We start from the raw sequence: 23,082 nt of genomic DNA on the forward strand, positions 1-23,082 counted from the left end.
TTTGTTGAGATATATTTTATATGCCATAGAATTCATCTTTTAAAAACATGCAGCTCATTAGCATTTGGCACATTCACCAATGTGCAAAATCAGCACTTCTATGGAAGTTCATACCATTCCTATCATCCCCCAAAGAAGCGTCCTACCCGTTTACCAATATTCTCCATTTCTACCTTCCCCCAGACCCTGACAATCACTGATCTACTTTTTATCTTCATAATCTGCCCGTTTTGAGCATCTCATAGAAATGGAATCACACAGGGTCTAGCCCCTCACTCAACATGAGGTTTGCAGGATTTATCCCTGTTGTTACCTGGGTCGGTCCTCCCGTTGTTTTCCATGATAGCTAGTACCACGTTTTGCTTGTTCACTCACCAGCTGATTGGCCTCTAGGTGGCTTTTGCTTTTGGACTTGGACTAACGCGGCTCTGATTTTGCATGCGTGAGTTTGGGTGAAGGCAGGGTGCAGACGCTCTTGGCTATGTCTGGGGGACACTGTGGGGAAAGACCCTGGCGGAGGCTGCGTGTGAGAGATGCTCAAGACTAGGGTCATTCTCGGCTATTTTGAAGTCAGAAGCAGGAGGAAATCATCTCACTGCCGAAGCAGGGATTGCTTGCGCAATGCGAGCTCTTAGTGGGCAGGTGTAGAGAGGTCAGATTCTAGAGCTTGTAATAGGTTATTTTGCATTTGGAAAATGCTCTGCCCCCTTCACATTCATTCTCTTGGCCCAAGGCATCAAGAAGCCCTGGTGGCGCAGTATGTTAAGGACTGGGCCGCTACCCCCTGGGGCAGGCCACCGAGCACGGTGGTGGGTAGGTAGCACAGTTCTCCACTAGCTTGCTTTGCTATCCCTCTGTGCGCAGTATGGGTCACCTCAGGCCAGCTGCTTGGTGGGTGAAAGATGAGGCAGTTTGCTTCTGTGAAGATTGGCTGCTTCAGAAACTGTAGGGAGCAGTTTTATTCTGCCCTGTTGGGTTGCTGTGAGTCAGAATGCACTTGCCGGCAGTGAGATGGCTTAGGTCTTGTAATAGAGGAAGGATAATAGTGGAACGATGTCCACAGGCACTATTCTGTGACACCATTCAGCCTGGGGAAAAGGGTGGGGTATGGGTGGATCATCCGTGAGAGTGCTTTTCCCCAGCATCGCCATCTCTTCCTGGAAGGAGAGAGAGTAAGAGGATGAGATAGCCATTTGGCTCTGTGGGAGTCCTGCTGGTGTAGTGGTTACATGTTGGGCTGCAACCCTTGAGGTCTGAAGTTCAAAACCACCAGCCTCTCCTCTGAGGGAGAAAGCTTGGGGTTTTTAAAAAGCCCTTGTAGGGGCAGTTCTTCCCTGTCCTATTGGGTCCCTGTGAGTCAGAATCACGTTGATAGCGCGAGCAGGAGTCATTTGGCTCTTTTCCCCCTAGCCCCTCTACCTCTTTTATAAACACAGACGCCTTGGTGGCTCCAAGGTGAAGCACTCCTTTGCTAACAAAAGGTTAGTAGCAGGAACTCACTCCGTGGCCTGGAGGCGGGGAGGGATTTGGCCAGTTGCTCCCATAAAGATGACAGTCTAGGAAATACTTGGGGGCAGTTCTACGCTCCACACCACCTAACCACAGCAGGGTTTCTCCAGGCGACAGGTGAAAAGAGCAAGGCAGCGGGAAGGACAGGTCTCTACTAACTTGCTGTGCCACCGCCCTCTGAGCAGTGGGGTCACCCCAGGTCAGCTGCGGCACAGCCTGTGCGCTCCAGCGCTTACTGATGAGACCCTTCTGAGCTTTTGGCTCAGCCCTGGGGGACTGAGTATTGAGAAGCATGGGCTGAAATTCCCAGAGGAAAGAGGGGCACGAGGAAGACTTCACCAAGTCCTGGAGCATCAAGATAAAACACGAGGATGCTTGGGCCGGCTCTGTTGTTTGTGCATGGATGTGTGGTTTTGGGACTTGTTCCTGCCAAAACCAAGCTCATTTCTGCATATTTGTTTGCTGAATATTAAATACTCCAAAGATTACTCTTCGTTTTCTGTTGACTCTTAGATGAAAATGACTCAGCAGGAGGAACAACGAAACTTGGATGACCTGAATGGCCCCCGAATAAAACTGCAAGGGGCTGCAAAACAAAACACAAAACCTCGTGCAAAAGTTCCACCATCTTTTAATTCTATTTATCCACCAACTCTTGGAAGCCATCTCGTACATGCCCCAAAGCATGTAAAATGTCCTCTCCCCATCTAGGACTGATCCTCAGCACGCAAGCAGCGAATGCCACATGCCCGGACACACACCACAAATGTCTGTCTGCTTCAACTTGATCCAAGGCCCTTTATCTCACTTCCCCTGCCCACTCCGCTCCGGCTTTGCCAGAGCCCCACCCTTTCCTGGAGGGAGGACGATGTGGGTTTAGGTGGAGGGTTTGGGGCTGTAGACCAGAGCTTCTTTTCCAGCAGGGCAGGTCCTTCCTCGTTGCTCAATCACACGCTCAGTGTGAAGACTCCCGAGAGAAATTTGGGGATTTGTATTTTTCAGCAAACTGGGGCTTACCTCAGATTGTCCGCCAGACTTTCAACCTTGAAGGATGTTCTGTCTGACAAGAGAGGCTGCCTGCCGAAGTAGGTGGGCCCTGCCTTGTGCGTCAGCCGTGTTCCTGGAAAGCTGGGTATAAACTGGATTTTGGAATATTTAGTCATATTTTGAATATATTGGGAAGATTTCCTATTCAGAGGAATCCAGCACAGAATCTTTTTTGTAAAGTGAAGAATTATTTTGTCATGTGGATAATCAATGATTTATGAGTTTGGTAAGTAAAGGGACCATTTTTGTATGCCAAATGCTATTTTAAATGTGCTGTGTGGGAACTTGCTATTCTAAGGTGCCTGGCATTGAATCCTTTGGTAAAGACATATTTTGTGATATGGATAAACATGTCGTGATTTGTGAGTTTGGTAAGTCCCGACATTCCTTGAAGTGGGATGAACCTGTAGTTCTGCTTCAGACAAAAGATGTTTCTCTGTTAATGTGCAGACTTGGGTAAGAAGACAGCCGTCTGTGAATTACAGACTTTCTAAAGGGGTCTGGGAGGGCCAGAACGGCTCAAACTTTCCATTCTGTTATGGTCAAAGGTCCCAGGAGTGGCCTGTCCTGCTGATTTTCCATATCATCATGGGGGTGACAATGATGGTGCTGTTTTTCCGAATAAATGAGTAGATTACTATGGCTACATTTATGCAAGGGTTTCTCTTTACATCCAAATCAATCTTCCAATCATTCATCCATCCACCCACCCACCTACCCACCTACGTGTCGCTATAGAACAGAATACACACTCTATTCATATATGAAGTGTGTATTTAGTTCTACAGCATAAATTAAGCTAGGGTTTTGTTTCCACCAGTCTGGAGGGCTGGGCCATGCTTCAAGATTCTGGGGAGGTGAAGCTACGTGAGAGACCTAAGCCCTGCGAGCCTTTTCTTACTCAGCAGCTCAAAGGTCATTTCCGCACTGGTCTTGATCACCATTTGCCATCCTATTTGAGGAATTGAGTGAAGCGTGTTACTAGGTCTGACTTTTCCAGCTAGCTGGGGAAGAAGACAGTGGTCTGCTTGCAAGGTGTGGTTTATTTAGGATTGCAGGAGACTTCGGAAGGACAAGGAACTAGTCCTACTGTGTGAACCCTCCATGGAATGGGACAGTGTTGGGTAGAATGTGCTGATGACTTGGCTTCTACCATGATGTCGGGCTGGCTATGATTCAGAGAGAGGATTTGGGAAGTTCACCTGAGTTCCTGTTATTATGTCTCACAGAGGTAATTTGCAAGAAGGTTGATGTTCCAGACTGCTTTTCTCCTTTATGGGGAGGTGCTGATTTCTAATGGAAGTGCTGACCTCCCATCTGCCTGGCCTTTTCTTTTACTTCCTCGCTTCCTGACGGTTTTGATCCATGGTTCATCCAGGTGCTGTGGTGGGTGGTCCTGAGAGGAGAGTCCACTCTCCCATGTCAGATCTGGGAGGGAGATCCTGGGCCATGGTTTCATTCAGAGACAATTTGAAGTCTTGATCCAGTGTTTTGGCAGAATGTTGATGGTGAAGAGGAAATTGTGTTCGTTATTACGAAGGAGTTATTGTCTCAGAGCCAAGGGCTCAAGTAGAAAGCGTATATTTTGAGAATGATAATGACAACAAATGTGCACATGTGCTGGACACAATGGATGGATGTATGGATTGTCAGAAGCATGGTATGAGCCCCCAATAAAATGATTTTAAAAAAGTAAAATAAAACAAGGAAGAGAATCAAAACAAAACAAAACAAAACTAGAAGCATTCCCCTAGACAACATCCATATCTCAACTTTTGTCTGTTTACAGTGTCCTTCTCAACTCGAGGGACTCACTTCGTCTCCTTTCAGGGGACCCTATGCTTCATTTAACTTGTGCCTTACTCTTAAGAATAAAAAAGCCACATATGTGTCAATGTTCTTGGAAAATCTTGGTCTCTGGGAGAAGAAATATTGGCCTTTGAGTCAGAGGACTAGAATCAAGTGTCTAACTAGTCCTCTGTGTCTTTCTCTGCCTCGTTCTAGTTTTGTGACCTAGGAAGATTAGTAGTTAATCTCATTTCTGATACAGTGAGATAAGCAAGATTCCTGATCTCAAATGATTCATGGCCTGGTTGAGAGACAGACAAAGAAGCCAAATTATACCAACCCCCCCTCCATGAAAACCATTCTGACTCCTAGCAACCCCAGCAGGAGAGGGTAGAAGTGCCCCGAAGGATCTCTGAGCCTGTACATCTTTATGGCACCTTCGCCCTTGGAGCAGCTGGTAGGTGTGACCTGCTGACCTTGAGCTAACCAACTGCATTACCAGGGCTCATTATAAATAAAGAAATGAACTATAATTCATCATGATGAATGAGAGCCCACAACCAGCTAAGATAAATCTACCCAGATCATGGGTGAATGGGTTAAGCTTTACTTACCAACCCAATAACAGAGCGATGCAATCATATATATTTTTTCCCACTGCCACAGACTCATAGGACAGAGTAGGACAGGGTAGAATTGCCCCTGTGTAGAATTGCCCCTGTGGGTTTCTGAAGCTATAACTTTTTCTGAGAGTAGAAAATCTCATCTTTCTCCCTCAGAGCCATTGGTAGTTTTGAACTACTGACCTTGTAGTTACCAGTGCCACTTGTAACCCACTACACTACCAGGGCCCTTGGTACAATCACTCTACACAGGGGAAAATGTGAGGCTCAATAATATAATGCCTTTGAAAGATCTGTTGTTGCTGTTGATAGCTGACTCAGCAATCCTGTGCACAACAGAAGGAGACGCTGGCAGACCCTATGCCATTGTCACCACCGTGAAGTTTGACCTGATTGTTGCGGCCATTGGGTCGACCCACTTCATCAAGGGTCTTCCTCTTCCTTTGCTTCCCCGCGTGTGAAGGAGTAGTAAATAACATTGAGTACCTACATAAATGACTCATAATCCTTCAGCATGGGAGATTTGTCTGTTTTCTTATTTATTTATTCAGTTATTTACAGATATCACTATGAGTCAGGGATATTTATTCTATTCTTGGGCTTATAATCTAATACTGCTTTGTTTATCGTTCTATTGCTCAATTTATTTCCGTTTTGGTCCTAGGGAACTTGTCCAGTTGGCTCTTGTATCCATTTTACATACCTTACATTTTGTTTATTTATTTAATATTTGTATCACCACAATATGATCCAGGTTCATCTTATAAATTCCTGTCCCAGCCATCGAGTCAGTCACTTCTCCAATGAGTGCTGGGACTTGGAGAGTTGGAGATGGCTTTAGAAACCAACATCTGGGAACTGGAGTGTTTGTTGCTGCTGCGGTGTTGCTTCAGGGGCCTGTTAGCTATCAGAACAAGTAGATAGATGTGTGTATACTAACCCATGTATATAACATAGCGAGACATAAAAATACATACATAAGTATTTCTATATGTAATAATCTCTATCTCTATTAAGCTAAACACGAGTTCATATTGATGTTTACAATTCTCATTATCGATTATTCTGGGGAAACTTTTAAAAATACTGTCTCCCACGTACCACTCCAGAGCTACCAAATCAGGGTAAGTAATGATTGTCTTTTGAAAGACAATCAGATTCTAATCACTGAAAAATTGTTTGGTTTAACATTAGAATCAATTCAAAATTATTATAGCATCCATTAAGATCATAAATTTGTGCTTAACTTATCACAATTTGGGTATTTATCTTAGTAAAACTTTGTCACCTGAGTATGGGTCTGTTAATTTATACTCTAGGAGTCTATTATTTGATTGAGTTTGAAATTCTTATATTGGATGAGACTAGCTAGAGGCCCCATTTAGCTTTCTTGTCCAGGATTTGAAGTTCTACATATAGAAAGAAGCGCTTCAAGAACACACAATTAACTGTGAAAATCTTGTTTGCTCATATTGGTGGTATCTGCCTCACCAGTTCCTCTCTTCCTGTCTCTGGCGCTCTGCAGGCTCCCGTTCCTGCACCATCCTCTGAGATGACCCCATCTCCCAGAATGCCAGTGGTGCTGCTCCTGCTGCTGCCCCTTTTGAGTTCTGCAAAAGCACAGGTTAATCCAGGTAACACAGCCGCGGCTCCGTCTTCTCTTAGAACAGCAACTACATGCTCGAGTACACCTTGCTAAATGCCCTACTGATGGGGTCCAAGAGTCCACGTCTTAAAACCTTTTTGGAAACCATGGCTAATGCCAGGAATGAAAATGAATGTATTTTCTATCTATCACCTACTGACTATTGAAGAAGGACTTCTAACACGGATTAGAATAGAGGATTAAAAAAATAACAGCAATAAGAGGTGGCACACTGGGAAAGAAGCAATAATTGGGTTCTGTTTGTTCTGGGAAAATGAGAGAATGTTTAGATACATTAGAGAGCTTCTATAGATTGCTTGCTTTTCCAGTTGTTTCTACTGACTTAGGGCTCACTTTTATTTGGAAGTCTTATTATTCTTTTGCCTTTCTGGTCTTGTGGGACTTCAAAAATTGGTTTTCTATAGCATGTGACCATGCTTTAAAAAAATGTGTTAAAAGGAATTTTTAGGCCCATTAAAAATAAACAATACCTTACATTAGTTTTAAAAATCTAAATTGGAAGGGGGGTGTAGAAAGGGGTAATTGATCACAGGGAGCTACATATAACCTCCTCTCTGGGGGATGGGCAACAGAGGGGTAGGTGAAGGGAGAAGCCAGGCAGTGTAATATAAGATATAATAATAATTTATAAATTATCAAGGGTGCATGGGGGAGGGGGGAGGGAGGGAAGGGGAAAAAAGGAAAATGCGCTGATTCCGGGAACCCAAGAGGCAAGCGAATTTTGGGAATGATGAGGGCAACAAATGTATAGATGTGCTTTACACAATTGATCTATGTATTGTGATGAATTTTATGAGCCTCAATAAATTGATTTAAAAAAAAAACTAAATTGAAATACAGAGTTGTATCACCTGTCTATTACCATATTAATTCTTCTTAATACGATCTTCAAAACCTTACCCTTTAAAGGAATAGTTTACTTTGCTCAGGAGCCTGCAGGTGGGTGATTTAGACAGATTAGTGATTCAGACAGTTTGGGTCTGGTCGTGGTTTACTCACATGTCTGGGGATAAGTTGGCTCTTAGCTCATCGTGGATGACCTTGGTGCTGATGACTGAGACAGTTTAGCTGTACTCTATTTTATCTTCCGGAAAAATAGCCTGGGTATCCTCCCCTGGAAATTGCAGAGACAAGAGTAGAAGCAGAAAAACACAAGTCTTTTTAAAGTTTCTACTTGCATGTTGTTTACTAAGGTCTCATTGGTCAAAGCAAGTCAAATGGCCAAGTCCAGTGTCAAAGCTGTGAGTTGTTAGCCTGACAGATGTTGGATTTTAAGTAAAATTTATCTTGCCAACACAAAATCAGAGAACATTGTATCTGGCCTGGTCATATTGTGCATACATTCAACTTAAGTACTGTTAAAAATCAACAACTCAGAACACCATTGACATGAACAGGTTTGATAGACAAATTGCCTAGTAAATGAGTGTTTCAGCCAATCAGGAGTCTTAAAGTGTCCATATACATTATTTGGAACTTTTGAACAACATTTCTGATTTGTTGGCTTTTTAAAACCTTTGTCTTGTGAATTAGATGAAGGTTCACAGCGCAGATCAGTTTTCCATTCAGAAAGTCACACGCATTTTGTTTCATGTTCTTGATTGCAGTGTCCACAAAGTAGTATCACTTATCTCACTTCCTCCCTGCGTTTCCTGCTTCCATTCCTCCTTTTATCCTAACCCTTCTGAACTTTGTCCTTGGGTAAATGCTGCCCTTTTGATCTCACCTGGTTAATTATTCTAAGTTCTACTTATCCCACTAGTGTTATTGTTCACATTACAGACCTGTCTGTTGTTTCTTTCAAAATTGAGCCAGGAGAATGTGTTCATTTCCTGAAGGGTAATAATGGTAATATTGCTAAATAGAAGACAATCACAGGACCAGCGAGACTTGATTATATGGCTCCTGATGTTTGAAAATTAATATGTTTATTAATTTGTGTTATTTGCTAAAATAAGTTTTATGTGAAACTTAATGAATTATGAAACCAACAGCATGTACTCACTTGTGTCTCTGTATCACATTTTGGTAATTCTCCTAATGTTTCAAATTTCATAATGTTACTGCACATTAATAGACGACAATTTAGAGTACGTATAACTTTTATATGTAACAGGAAACAGCAACAAAAAATTATATGACTCTTATTGTGATATTCGCTCTCTTGTATGATGACCTGGAACCAAACCCACAGTATCACCAAGGTGTGAAAGACTCTGCTGCTAAAGGTTAATTTGCAGCCTCAGACACCCTCTACAGAGTCACTATGAGTCAGCATACACTCCATGACAGTGACTTTTAAAAAAATTGTTTATTTTGTTTTCTGTTGCATGTATGTTTTCATTATGTTAGTAGTGGCGTGTTCATGCCAGGTATTAGAGTCCCTAAAGTTGTTTTTGTTTTAAAATCATTTTACTGGGGATTCTTACAGCTTTATAACATTGCAGGCATCAATTGTTTCAAGCATATTTGTACATATGTTTCCATCATAATTTTCTAAACAATTACTTTCTAATTGAGCCCTTGGTATCAGCTCCTGGGCCGGTACATTTGTCCCTCCTTTTTCATTAATGGTCGAGGGTTTACATATAGCTCTTTAATTCATTTTAAGTTCATTTTTGTATATGAAGTCAGATATAGAGTCTGTTCTTTTCTTCTGCAAATGGAAATCCAATTTGCCATCATCAGTTATTGAAGAGATTATCTCTTCCCCATTTAATGTATTTTACCCCTTTGTCAAAAATCACTTGTGTGTGGGTGGATGGCTTTGTTTCTGAGTTCTACATTCTGTTCCGTTGGTCTGCATATCTACTGTACCACTACTAGGCTCTTTTGGCTGTGGAGCAGGTTTTGAGATTGGGAAGTGAGTGGCCTCCTACTTTGTTCTTCTTTAGTGGTGCGTTACTTGTCCTGGGCCTTGTTCCTTTCCACATAAAGTTGGTGATTCATTTTTTTCCATGTCTTTAAAGACTGGTGATAGCATCTGGATTAGAATTGAATTATATGTATAGATCACTTTGGGTAGTATTAACATTGTCATAACATTAAGTCTCCCTATCCATGAACATGGAACCTTCTTCCATTTACATAGATCTCTTTTGGTTTCTCATAGTAGTGCTTTGTAGTGTTCTTTGTACAAGTGTTTAGTTGCTCTGATTAGGAGTACATAGATTTTTAGCAGTGTTCAATAGGCTGACCTTTTCTGTTGCAGGTAAGAGAACTCTTTATGTTTTTCATTATGCAAAACTTGTACATTTTTTCCAGTATCAAGTTTAGAACCTAATTCTTAAGATTGTTATCATTGTTGTTCGTTGCCCTTGAGTCAATTCCAGCTCATAGCAATTTGTTGTGTGCAGAGTAGAACTATTCCACAGGGGTTTCAAAGCTGTGACCTTTTGGAAACAGATTACCATGCCTGACTTTAAAGGCACTTCCATGTGGGTATGAACCACACGCTTTACAAGTAGTACTTGAGCGCTTAACTGCTCGTGCCACCCAGGGTACCCGTAGTCAGAGAAGAAGGGCACCATGAGAGTGCACAGTAAAGGCCTGGATGAAGAAAAGGGAAAGAACTGGAGTCTTTCTTTCTTTTTCTTTTCTTTCATTTTTCCAGAGATATAAATATAAAATAGCATACATACAATATGTGTTCACTTTGATGAGTTTTGCAAACTGAGCATGTCCATATAAGTAGTACCCCGATTAAGAAACAACATTTTACCAGCAATTCAGAAGTCCCAACTTTTCCTCCCTTCCAGCACTGCCTCGCACAAACTTTTCATAACAGATTAGTTTTGCTCATTTTTGTATTTTATATAAATAGAATTATGTGGGGACTCCAAAAGTTCACAGAAAAATGGTATTAAAAGATTATGAATTTCCCCCCCAGACATTTGGATCCCTTTGTATATTACGTATAGGCATTCTTTTGTGTCTGCCTTTTCTCACTCAACACTTTGTTGATGATATGTTCATCTATATTGTGCAAGTAATGGTCAACCATTTATCTTCACTGTCATACAATATTACTTGTATAAATTTTTTTAAAGTTTATTTATTTATTTAATGTGCATGGTGTGATAGGTAGGTTTATTGTGCCAACCCGGCCAATGGGAACATGTGGGATTAATCAAGTCACAGTTTGATTGGAGGGCAAAGAGATAAATGACTCTGCAAGGCCCGCCCCTTCTCTTTTGTCCTCTGGTGATAGGAAGGTGCTGGAGTGTGTGTGTTGTTGCTACTTTAGCTAGTTCTCTGCCTCAACCTGTGACCCATGGATCTTGTCACTAGAGCTTGAGGCTCCTTCGGGACCTGCTTCACCATGCTGCTGGTGCGTACATCGCTTGAGCTAGAGGCTGGTGGATCTTCCCACCTTGCATTGCTTGCATTCGATATCCTATATAGGCATGCTTAGCTAAGCTCCTGAGCTACTGACTGTTGGTGACCCACCCTGCTGCTTGCTGCCTGTGGGCAGATTCTGTTTGCCTTGCCCCAGGGAAGACTCTGCTGTCTGCTTCCTTCTTGGCCTTAGACCCAGCAGCCCACATGAGTTGAAGGACTTCCAGTATATTCAGTGTTCCACAGAAGTGAGTTAAACTTACCCTCTGTACTGCTGTGTACACTAATTAGCTGTTATATTCTTTCTTGCTGTATAAATCTATCTATCTATCTATCTATCTATCTATCTATCTATCTATCTATCTATCCATCTATCTAGCTATCTATCAATAATTATAAGTGTCCTAATTTCATTTCTCTAAAGAACTCTGCATAACACAGATAGGAATTTGGATAATTTCCAGTTGGCAGCTATTAAGAACTGAGCTCCTATTATAAGCTTTGTACAGGTCTTTTGGGTAGAGACATATAACCGATTCACTTGGATCAATAAGGGGGCTTCAAAAAGTTCATGAAAACAATTCCATGATTTTTTAATTCCACATTTCCATGAACTTTTTGAAGCCCATTCATAATAAAAGTATAAAATTCCTACAGTGTGGGTTTTGTTCTTCCCAAGCATCAATGCTACACTCCAGTGAGTTTTTAAGATGGTATCTTCGTGTCAAAGCAACTAGAATCTTAATATGTTGAACTAGATTCAAGTGACATCCAAGTTCCTTTTTCTCATTTTATAGATGAGGTAACTGATGATCAAAACTACACGTCTAACAAATGGTCAAGCGAGACAGAGACTCAGGTCCCCTGCCTCCCAATTCTGTTTTTTCCCTCCAAACTCTCTGGTCCCTCAGGGAAGAATTTGAGCAAATGACCCTTTTCTGATTATTGTGTACAGCTGTACAGTCTCATGGCCAACTTTCTGAGGTTTCCAATGTACGTTTATAGGGTTAGAGGTAACTGGGGGCTAAGGGCAGCTGAGAGCAAGAGAATACAGCAAGGTTAACAGGAAAAAGAGTGTATGGAGCACACACCTGGAAGCTCAGCCTCAGTAGCATGCTGAGTAAAGGCCATGGAGGTCCTTTGGGACTGGCTCACCTTCACAGAGAAGCTGTAGTACGACGACAGCTTGGTTCCCTCTGCTCGTGCTTGTCCGCTTCTCTCAGTAAGGCTGATACATGTTACTCTGTGTACACACATTTCCAAATTGGAAAATCATTTTTGTTTTCCTGGATTCTCATCATGCGGGGACCTAACATAAACTGAGAGGGTTTATGTGACCTTGTCTGTTAATACAAATGTGGTACAGTTATTCTGAAAACCAGGCTTGAGGTGCAATGTGTGTATGTGCGTGCCTGTGTGCCCGTGTGTTTAGATGGTCCACTGAGAGCCTGGGGAGGGAGGAGATAATACGTTTGGAAAGAGACCTCCCTAGTTGCATTTCTCTTAAGTGAGCAATGCTAGATGTGGCCCAGATTGGCTCTTTTCTTTTTATTCGCTTGCATGTTTGTTTGTTGTCTCTAGCTGGAGGGTGGCCTCTAGTGTCCTTCCTGCCAGTGAAAGCATCTCTCTCTGGGGATAACAGAGACTCATATGCCTCATGAGTCCCCCCGGTTGTCCTAGATAGGGAAAAGAGCATGCAAAACTCAAAGAGGACCACTCTCTAACATGAAATGGACATACACTATGTTCCTAGCAACGTTCTAAGGGGTGTCAACAACAACAACAAACTGACTGCCAGCAAGTCAGTTCCAACTCATAGAAACTCTATAAGATAGTCACAATAATCTAATGAAGCAGGCGCTATTATTATTTCAGGAAAGAAATTGAGGCACAGAAGCATTAGGGGACACCCACGGTCACCGACCTGACTAAATGGCAGAGAGAGGATTCCATTCCGTTACCATATGCACACATTGGGTCTCTGTATGCAAGCCGTATCCCAAACTTAATGTGTGGACGCTAATGTGTATTTCCAGAGGAGAAGACTCTGACTATTACAGATTGTTAAAAGCATCAGTGGCTCATTCCAGAAGATATTATGAGTAATAATTTAATCCAACCTCCCAAAAATGAGGAAACTGAGGCTCAGGGAGGTGACGTGATGGGAAGCAGATGTTTGGGAACAATTGACCAGACTTAACTTTGAATCCAATTTCTCCCAGATCCTAAATGGATGAGTTTGGGCAAATCCTCAGCATCTCTGAACCTCAGACTTCTCATCTATCTTCTGCCACTAACCTATGACTGTGAAAAGATTTACATATATCCCTAAAGTACCTAGTTTTGTGTCCGAACCAGAATGTGATTAGTAAATGCTGATTCTTTACCCTTTCTTTACTCAATTTCACATACCAAGGTAAGTGGAAAAGTTTTGCTACGGGGGTTCCCCAACAAATTGTCTTTAAGCTTGTGTCTGTGATTAGTGACTGCTGTAGACATGTGTTCTCAATAATATACTTGTCTTGGTCTTGTTGGATGGCTTCAAAAGAGTCCAATGAAAACCATGGCTTTACAAGGGATCTGCTAGGTCAGCTAAATTCAAGGCAGAGAGATCAGCTCAGAAGTTTATGGTGACTGTTTTTTTTGGGGCGTCAGGGGGAGTTCCAAGGAGATAATCTTGATAGGGTTTCTCAAAGGACAGAGGCTGCTCGCGGGAATGTATATTATGAAATTGTATTAAGAATATTGAAAGCTGTGACGGTGAGAGAAAGGTCAAGGAAGTTTGGCCAGGAACTTGGTGACCTCGCAACAACATACTTGCTCATTGTGTGAGGGTAGGAAGGGTTGCCCTATGAGAATTTGATTGAAACCGGGCCTAACCCACCCTCCAGCTCTGCTCGAGCCACTTCAAAGTCTGTTTGTGCTCCTAAGTCAGAGACTGTTGAAGAAAAACAAACTCACAATTTGAGTCCCTTGGGGAGACCGAAACTGTTGTTTTGATGTGAGGTAAACTGAAGAGTGTGGTATTCTTTATGGAAGATTTAAGAAGATGGAAGCTATGCCTTCAAAAGCGTACAGACCTAGGTGGCTGATGCATCAAGAAAGAATAGCTTCACAAGTTGATATTTTGTTTAATAAGAGTCTCTAGGATTTTGTAGAAGTACTTTCATGTTTGATCACACTGACACACATACTTTGTATTTGTGCTGTCTTATATCTATATTTTAAATTTATGTCTTATATCCTTATTCTGTTTCATATGTGTATCACTACATCTATATTACATCCCTTGTTCTTTTGGTCCTATGGGCATGTTGTCATCGTTTGCGGAAGGCACCAATATGTAAGGATGTGAGGCAGCAGGAAGCCTGACTCAATTAGGCCCCATGCTGGCCCTCTATGTAACCAAGGCCACTGGCCCCATGCCCATTCCTGCCAACATTCTGGGTTCTCCTTTGGACTCATTCTTTCTATGTAGGAGGTCTGAGCACAGCTCAGCTCCACAGGCTGTGGTGAAAATGGAAAGGTCCAAGAAAGGAACCGTGTGGCATGCTCCTGCTGTCCTGTGATCCCGCTCTCCGCCCTGAGGTTCAGACTAAGTAGCCAAGGTCCTCTAGTCCCGCTGATCACAGAATAGTGGAATTATGTCCTCTCTTGGATGGCCTCCCACTCATCGGACTACCTTTTAGTAGTGGAAGACAGACTATCAAACAACAGGGTAAAAGCCTCCCTTTGACGAATGGCAGGGGTTTAATCAGCTTCTTTCGATTGTGAGGCTGTGCTTATGCAGTAAGTGCATTTGGAACCTGTGGTCGCTAGATCTTAGGTTCTGGCTGGGGGTGAATTTCAACCTGTCCATCAGGTCGCAGCCTGATGACACCTCTTTGGCATCATAAGCCTTTTTGTATAAAGTTAGAGGCACTGAAAACTTCTCTCTTGCTGCCACTTTGCCTTTCCTCCTCACTGGATGCCCCTGAGACTGTGTCTACCTCCAGGGGCAGCTCATGCAGCTGCCATGCTTTCAGTGACCTTGGAGTCACAGGACTGCGCTCACTGGCCTGTGACCCCTGTGACCGCCCTGCTTTCTGTTTCTTCTTTTGGCATCAACCCGCAGCTCTGTGAATCTGGAGAGGGCTGCGGCTAGCTTTGGACCTATGGATTTGAGTTGGGTTGGACTGGACTGCGGCACCTTCTTGATGCAAAGTTGCTTCTTGATATAAAATTCTTTCTTGTGCATAGATGATGGTCAGTGGTTTGTTTCCCTAGACAACCCAGCCCAACACAGAACCCTTTTATTCTGGAGTATAAAACCCAGAGAGTGTAACCATGGCCTTGGTTTGTCTCAGAGAAGAAGAAATTTCTAAAAGCTAGTCTAAACAATTAAGTTAAAATGTGGAAGGAAACCATCTAGGACAGGGAAAGACCAAGGAAGTCTGGCCTCATGAAAGTATTACATGAAGGTAAGTAAAAAAGTATTGCTACCAGGACTCCAATGAGTATCTTCATTGGTTTATTCCAAACAAAACATGCGTGAAGATATGTCTGCAGTTGGTGGATTATGGCAGACAAGTTCTCTGAGTAATACACTCATTTTAATCGCAATAGAGGATTTTTTAAAAGGATACCCTTTGTGCTGGGAGGAGAGGGGAAAGCAATTTTTTAGATCAGGGCTCATAACAAATTCAAATGGATATCTTTCTGAATCACTGAAGTTTTGAGGCAAACTTAGGACAATTCTGCCCCACATAAACACAATAGCCTTCAGATGACTTACTTTAAAGAAAGCTAAGAACTGCAAAGATGAGCCAAGAGAGAGAAAACTGTCCATCTCATTGAATTAAGAAGTCTAGAAACTGGTGGGAGAAGACTATAGAACTACCACCGATGTGATCGCTATTGAAGTTGGGATATCACATGGTTTAGCACTTTTAATTTTAATGAAACATCTTGGCATCAGCAAGTTTTCATTTAGATGGTTGCTAAAAGTGTTTCATGAAGATCTTTACATCAGTCATTTAAGCAAGGTCAAAGATAATGAAGGTAACTTTATGCAACAAATCGTACCCAGGGATGAGTCTTGGATTTAACAATACAATCCGGAGAAAAGGTCCAATCAAAACAGTGGCTTCTGAGGCCATCTGCTGGGCCAGGTCATTCAAGGCAGAGCAACCAGCTCATAAGTTCCTGCCAAGTGTTTTTGGAGAGTCCAAAGGAACCGTCTTTTTGTGAAAAGCAGTTTCATTGCCATATGATTCACGTACCATACAATTCAATAGTTCAATGGCACCAAGAAGAGTTGTACAATCATCACTACCATCAGTTTTTGAACATTTCCTTCCTTCTTGTGCTCATTAGTATTAGTTCCCCATTTCCCCAACATTCTCTGCTATGTCCCCAAGAAACCATTAATCCAGTTACTCTCTCTATAGATTTACCTATCCTAGATTTCATATATAGAAAAACATTTTTTAAAAATGAACAATAACAAAGTATAACAGATAAAACCTTAATAGAAAGCATGGCAGTTACATAATCTCCTGTCAACTTGAGTGAAGGGGTGGAATCAAGCCTGTCAAAGAGGTCGCAGCTTGATGACCTTATTTGGAGGCACAAGAGAGATAAATAAACAGAGATAAATGAATAGCTCACTGGAGGTCAGACCCAGTCTCTCTGCGTTCTCATCCCTGCTGTTGAGACACTCAGAGAGATGGAAGAGACACATAGAAACCCGTGCCAGCTTTGACAAGCTTCCACTGCCAGTGGACCCACATGACCTTCTGCCCACTGGCCTGTGATCTTCCTGCATTTGGCATCATTGCATGTGCTTCGTGAGTCTAAAGAGAAATTTATGGATTGATATTGGACATATGGACTAACATTGGACTTATGGACTTGATTTGGACAGGGATGGGATGTTTTCTCAATATGCAATTGCTCTTTGATATAAAGCTCTTTCTTATACACAAAAGCGTGTCTATGAATTTGTTTCTCTAGTCAACCTGGGCCAACAGAGCAAGAAATCAGAAAATATTAAAAACTAGAACAAATTTGAAATAGATCATAGGGGAGATCAAATGATAAGGTGCTAAAGCGTAATCTAACTGCATCTGCAGTAATCACTTTCCAATGTACTCTGCATGATACCAACATCTCTGATCTATGGTTAGATGGGATTCACCAGAGGCTTAATCCACATGTATTTGCTCTTCCAAAGGGACCATCTTGATAGATTTTCTCAAAGGACACAGGAAGACCATGTGGGTTTATTATTTTCAACATCCTAAGAAAATTAAAACTGCATGAATGAGGAAAATGGCCAAGAAAGTTACATTGAGTAATTTTGCCCCCTTGTAACAATGCACCTGCATGTTCTCTGAGGGTAGTAAGGGCTGGCCTATGAGAATTTCGTTGGGAAACCTTACCCTCACCATCATGCAGCCCTGACCTTGCCCTTCAGAACTCAACCAACATTGAAAAGGAACATGAGTTGAGCTGTCCTAGGATGGCGGCAAAGTGGATTCATGTTGGGCTGCTGACCCAAGGTCAGCAGTATGAATCCACTAGTTGTTTCAATGGAGAAAGAAGAGATTTTCTGTTGTGGTAATGATTTACAGCCTCGGAAACCCTAGGTAGCATTACTACTATGCCCTAGAGGGCCAGGTGACTTCTCCAGGAAACTAGATTTATTAAGAAGCACAGTAGTCAAAAATGCACTCATGATGCACATTCCTACTTCTAAAGGCCTTGTGATGGATGAAGAGAGGAGGCAGGAGGGAGAAGGGGGAAAGCAGAAACGATTGAGAAAAGGTGATTATGAAGGACAGGAAGTAAGAAAGAAGATGGGGCGGGCAAGTGTGGAAAGTAATACAGAAGATAAGGGAGCAGAAAGGGGGCAGGGGAGAAAAATAGAGACTCATGGATTCTCATAGCAGAGTCTTCGGAGTCAGGCTGAGTTTCCTTTTATCGCATCTCTTCAGTTGATCCGACCTTGGGGACAGAATGCACTGTAGAAAGAGAGCAGGGGGGGAAAGCATCTATATTCAATTTTTAAAATTTAAAATGCAATGTTGCTGGGATTGGCAGTGAAAATCCAACTGGTGTCTTTTCTAGAAGACAGCCTGGGGCAGAGTGTGGGATAGGACAATTATCTTACTCTGGCAAAACTAGGACACTGACTGAACTTCCCTCTGAGAACAGAAGCAGCCCCCATAAAGCAACTTAAGGATTATGATTGACCTGCCTCACAAACATTCACAGGAGGCAAATGCGGTGGTACAGCTGGTGCTGCAAGAGGCCTGGATTTACCTGACAGCTACTTTCCTCAGTCAGATTCAGGTCCTGGTCCCTCCTCTCTTGACCACAGTTCTTCCCCTGTTAGAGCTGTTTCCGAAGCCCTGTGGCTACATGCTGAGCTGTCGTGGTGCTTAAATTGGAAGAATTCACCATGCAGGCAACGAGGGCTGCAATGCACTGGGAAGGTGCCGTGAAGGTGAAGAGCAGCATAAGACAACTTGCAAGATCGCCTTAGGAAAGATGATTCTAGTTTTAAACTTGGCCAAGAAACTTCAGTTCAGCCCAGTTTCCTTTGATGAATATTTATATCACCAGATGTCACAGGAGATAGAGAGCAGTAAAAGAAACTTCTTTCTCTGTGCTGGAAAAGTTTCAGAAGGTTTTCTGAGAAAAGAGTCAGAGATATCGTAGTGAGGATATAATAGAGAAAAACAAGTTAGTATGGGAGCTAAGGAAAAGAACACCTACTATAAGCCAACTTAGGGACCCTGAGTCACTAGTAAAGGTGGGCAGGGGGAGATTTTGAAAGAGGTTGAACCTGAAGCAGTAAAGCTGAAGGAATTCAGCCAAGTGAAAAGAAGTAGAAAACATTTGAGTTTAAGAAAAGGCACAAAGGCCAAACCAGACACGGGGTGGGAGCAGTTGTCATTGCGAGGTTGGGAGGGTGTGGGTGAAGTTACAGTGGCAGCAAAAAGCAGACTCCATCATTCTGGGATCCCCTTTATATGGCAAAAACTTTTCAGTGCTAAGTTCTGTGTTCACACTGTTTTAAGAATACCAAGATGTTATGTCATGTGCTCCCCACCAGAATGCATGTTCTGTTTCTGTGTTTGAATAGGTTGGGTCAGGACGTTGACATTCTAAGGCTTAGTTAGGCAAGCAAACCTCTGTGTGACCCAAGTCAGATTGTTTCTCTACCGGTGTTCCTTCCGGACGGTGAAGGTCACACCACAGGCAAAGTGGAGACAACAGGATAAGGGACATAGGCCACGACAACGAGGAGCTAAAGCCCAGTCGGAGCTCTGTCCCTGGTTTTGTGATCTCACTTTTAGAAAATGGGGACAATAAACTTTGCTCTTTTCAAGGTTAGAGAGAGAGTGAGAGAGCGAGCAAATGAGATAGTGGACATGATTGGGCTTTGGAAAGTTATATACAAATATTAAGTGCTATTATTTGTTATTTTTGGAATAGAAAAAAATATATCAAAATAACCCCAACACATAAAACAATGTAGTTCAAATGAAGCAGGTGATGGAGGAAGAAAGAGAAAGTGTCTTAGTGACCTCTGTAGACCCTGGTGATCTTCCCTCTGGGGACCGGAGGCTTATGGCAATCTTGAACTCTGGGCCCCTCACTCTAATGGGACTCAGGACACTGTGCCCAGGCTGAACATATCCGTTACAGTATATTTTTTTCTGGAGAGAACAGTGTGATTGTTGACTTAGCTCTTTGTCTTAGCCAGCAGAGTGTGGATGTGGCAAGATAGGCCCCCCAGAATTTTTGGGTGGTTTGGACACATGCACAGGAAAATAAAGTAAAAAGTGAAACATTCCAAACAGTGAGGTTTTTCCCCTCCTGCGGGCTAGAGTGGGAGTTGATGAGTTGCTGAAAACAATGCAACATTGTCCCCCCTTCTTCACAGGACTTTGTGTGACGTTAGCTTTTGTCTTGCTTGGTGTGGTGCTGATCCTTTGTGCACGCATGCCTGGCCCCTCTCATGCTGCTCTGCCCACACAGGTAACCAGTAGGTGCCGGAGAATGAAGGGAGAGAAGACAGGAAGGACAGGAAGGCACCTCTGGCTTCTCTCCGTATTCTTCAGGAAAAGAGGACCTAAGCCATTCCGTGCGGCACTTGATGTTGGGAATTGAGAAGCAGCCCTCATGAATTCCATCTCTTTATTTATTTATTTAAAATAGTAGTATTGGCACATAGTCCACAGATTATAAAATTCAATAGTTCAATCCTATCAAGTGAGTGATGCAATCCTTACCCCAATCCATGTTAGAACATTTTCCTCTTTCTGTGCTCATGGCTGTTAGCTCTCCATCATCTCTTTCAATGCTGGGGCTGCTATGTGTGGAGGGAGGAAATCAGAAGGGGGATGACTGGCTGAAGTCTCCTGAGCCGCAGCGACATGATGGGCAGCACCAGGGGTCCTGGCACCTGATGTTGGGGGCTGGGTGAGGCCATCCTCTTTTACAAGCAGAAGAGCCTGAGCCATGAGGTGGGATGATGATTCTGTGCTTCCCGCTAAACACCTGAAGTGTCCCTGCCTTATACCCACTTGGGAGCCGCGGGTATCAGCTTTGCGGGAAGGGTATCTCCGCTGTGGAAAAACTACCTTTCAGTTGTGATTGCTGGTTTCTAGGAGGTTGGGCCAATATTTGGAGAAATCCTGATGGCACGGAAATCCTAAGCCTTCAGCTTCTTCCTGAATGTGTTGGTGGTTTCAGCCCACTGCGGGAGAAAGCAGTGACATTCTGCTTCAGAAATAGTTGCAGTCTTGGGCACCCTACACAGCAGCTCGACTCTGTTCTCTGGGGTACTCTGACCTGTATTCAACTCAACATCAGTGAGTTTGGTTTGGGTTTTAGACGAGCATTTAGGCCTTTATTGTGATGTTTCTTTTCTTTTTTTAAAAAAAATCATTTTATTGGGGGTTCTTACAGCTCTTATGACATCTCATACATCAATTTTATCAAGCATATTTGTAGATATGTTGCCATCATCATTTTCAAAACATTTTCTATTTGAGCCCTTGGTATAAGCTCCTCTTTTTCCCCCTTCCTTCTCCACCCGCCCTCCCTCATGTGTCCTTGATAAATTTTCTTATTGAAGCTCTTGCTCAGTGATACTAGTTGTCTTCAAGTCAACGCTGGTTCAAGGTGATACCATGTGTGTAAGAGCAGAACTGTGACAAGTAGGTTTTCAGGGGTTGATTTTTCAGAGGTAGAATACCAGGCCTTTCTTTCAAGGCACCTCTGGGTGCACTCAAACTGGCCAAACTTTTAGTTAGCAGCAAAGTATGTTAACCATCTGCACAACACAAGTGTTCCATGATAACTGAAAGAAGCCATAAAAAATAGATGATGTATCTTTGGTTACTGATTGTGTTTCTTGACTAATCACAATTAGGCTTTGTCTCTCCTATGAGGAAGAATCATTTCTTAAATGATCAGAGCGTGTATATAGAAGGTGCACTTAATTGTTAGACCTCCTATATCAGTTGGGTACTGGTATAGCATTTGAAAGACTGAATATGAATTTCTTCCCTCAAAGAATTTTCTAAGAGTCAGAAATCCACACATATTTGGGCCAAATTTAAGCGATTTTCTTTTATTTATAGCCACGAAAATGCTCTGTATGTAGACAGAACCTAGCTTGACCCACTTTCTTGGGAAGCTAGGGTGGTCTGCTCTTTGAGAATGATTTCAAACTTCGGCTCTCATAAGAGGAAAAGTCAGCCCAACATCCAGGTTGCCCAACAGATAAAGCAGTTGGATGTGCCCTTACTTGGGAGAGTGGAGTATCTGTGTTCTGAGTAGCTGGTAAAGTATAAGCATGGATTCTCCGTCGTTCCATGCTCTAAGATAAAAGCTTTGTCCTCTGGGACCTCTCTCTCTGGTAGGCCTTGAGTTCTAATTGTAGTCTCGTCAGACTCTCAGAAGCACCCCTTGGCTTTGTAGTGGGTTTCTCCTTGGGGTTTTACTTCCCTTTCCACAGAGGCCCGGATTTGATGAAAGTCCCGAGCGGGAAACTGGCTGCATGCTTGAAGGAGTAAAAACAATCCCAAACTTACTGCCATCAAGCCGATGCCAACTCTCAGCCATGCTGTAGGACAGGGTAGAACGGCCCTTGTGGGTTTCCAAGACTGTAATTCGCTAAAGTAGAAAGCCTCCTCTTTCTCCCGAGGATCTGCTGATTCACAGCCCCACGCGTAACCACTCCGCTGATTTTGTCCCATGCAGGAAGCCTCTACAAGAGCAACGCTCGGGGTCAGCGTCCTGCCTGTGCTCCGAGTCAGCACAGGGTTGCGAGTGACTGCAAGTGGTCTTTTACCTCTCAGGCCCAATTTTCCTTGTAACATCCGTCCTTAGGCCTCCGTGACAATTTGATTTTTCAGACAGATGAATGATGCATGGATGTAACCTATCATTTCCAGTTGTTTTCGAGAGAAACACTGACGATGACTCCTGGCAAGGAAGTTACTCTTTGTGGTGCTCCATCACTGTGGTTCATGTGCAAGGAGTTGGGCTTTTCTTGTTCTCTGCACGGGCACCCAGAGCCGACGTGGAGCCCCAACACCAGCAGAAGGCATAGCCCCCAGCCAAACTCACTGCCAGCAAGTCAATTCTGATGCACAGCGACCCCGTGAGGTTGGAAACCTGGTAGGTTCAAACAGCTGACCTTGCCTTTAGCACAACCCACATGGAACCCAATATAATATATTCTGTATAGCACCCCAGGCTTCAGCTTATTTTATGTGCTTATTCTCTTTTTCCTATCACTCGCCTTTTCTCACTTGATTATGTATTGTGTATGGTGTGCAACAATGTATACCAAGTTCCTGTTACAGTTTGTGGACTGTTATAGGGGTTCAATAAATAATATGCAGGAAGAGGATGAGTTATGAAACTGTCTTGTGATACGCTCAGAAACAACTGCTGGCTTTTCGGTGGGTTTCAGAGAAGTCAACTGAATGTTTTTTTTTGTTGTTGTTGTTTTAACATTTTATTAGGGGCTCATACAACTGTTATCCCAATCCATACACACATCAATTGTGTAAAGCGCATTTGTACATCGTTTCTCAAAACATT

At 42.8% G+C, this 23,082-nt stretch overlaps 1 protein-coding gene across 1 annotated transcript in view; it reads left to right on the plus strand.

Moving 5' to 3' along the window:
* The first annotated feature begins 2,571 nt into the window (after positions 1 to 2,571).
* The window catches only part of DDR2 (discoidin domain receptor tyrosine kinase 2), a 92,163-nt gene continuing 71,652 nt past the window's right edge, over positions 2,572 to 23,082 (plus strand). The window contains exons 1-2 of the mRNA XM_004706770.2: positions 2,572 to 2,782; positions 6,493 to 6,601. Coding sequence (XP_004706827.2) covers positions 2,774 to 2,782; positions 6,493 to 6,601 — 118 coding nt within the window. The 5' untranslated portion in view covers positions 2,572 to 2,773. The remainder of the gene's footprint in view (positions 2,783 to 6,492; positions 6,602 to 23,082) is intronic.

This window comes from Echinops telfairi, unplaced genomic scaffold (genome assembly GCF_000313985.2).
Source record: "Echinops telfairi isolate 266 unplaced genomic scaffold, ASM31398v2 ScPeMD7_7424;HRSCAF=8462, whole genome shotgun sequence".
NCBI lineage: Eukaryota > Metazoa > Chordata > Mammalia > Afrosoricida > Tenrecidae > Echinops > Echinops telfairi.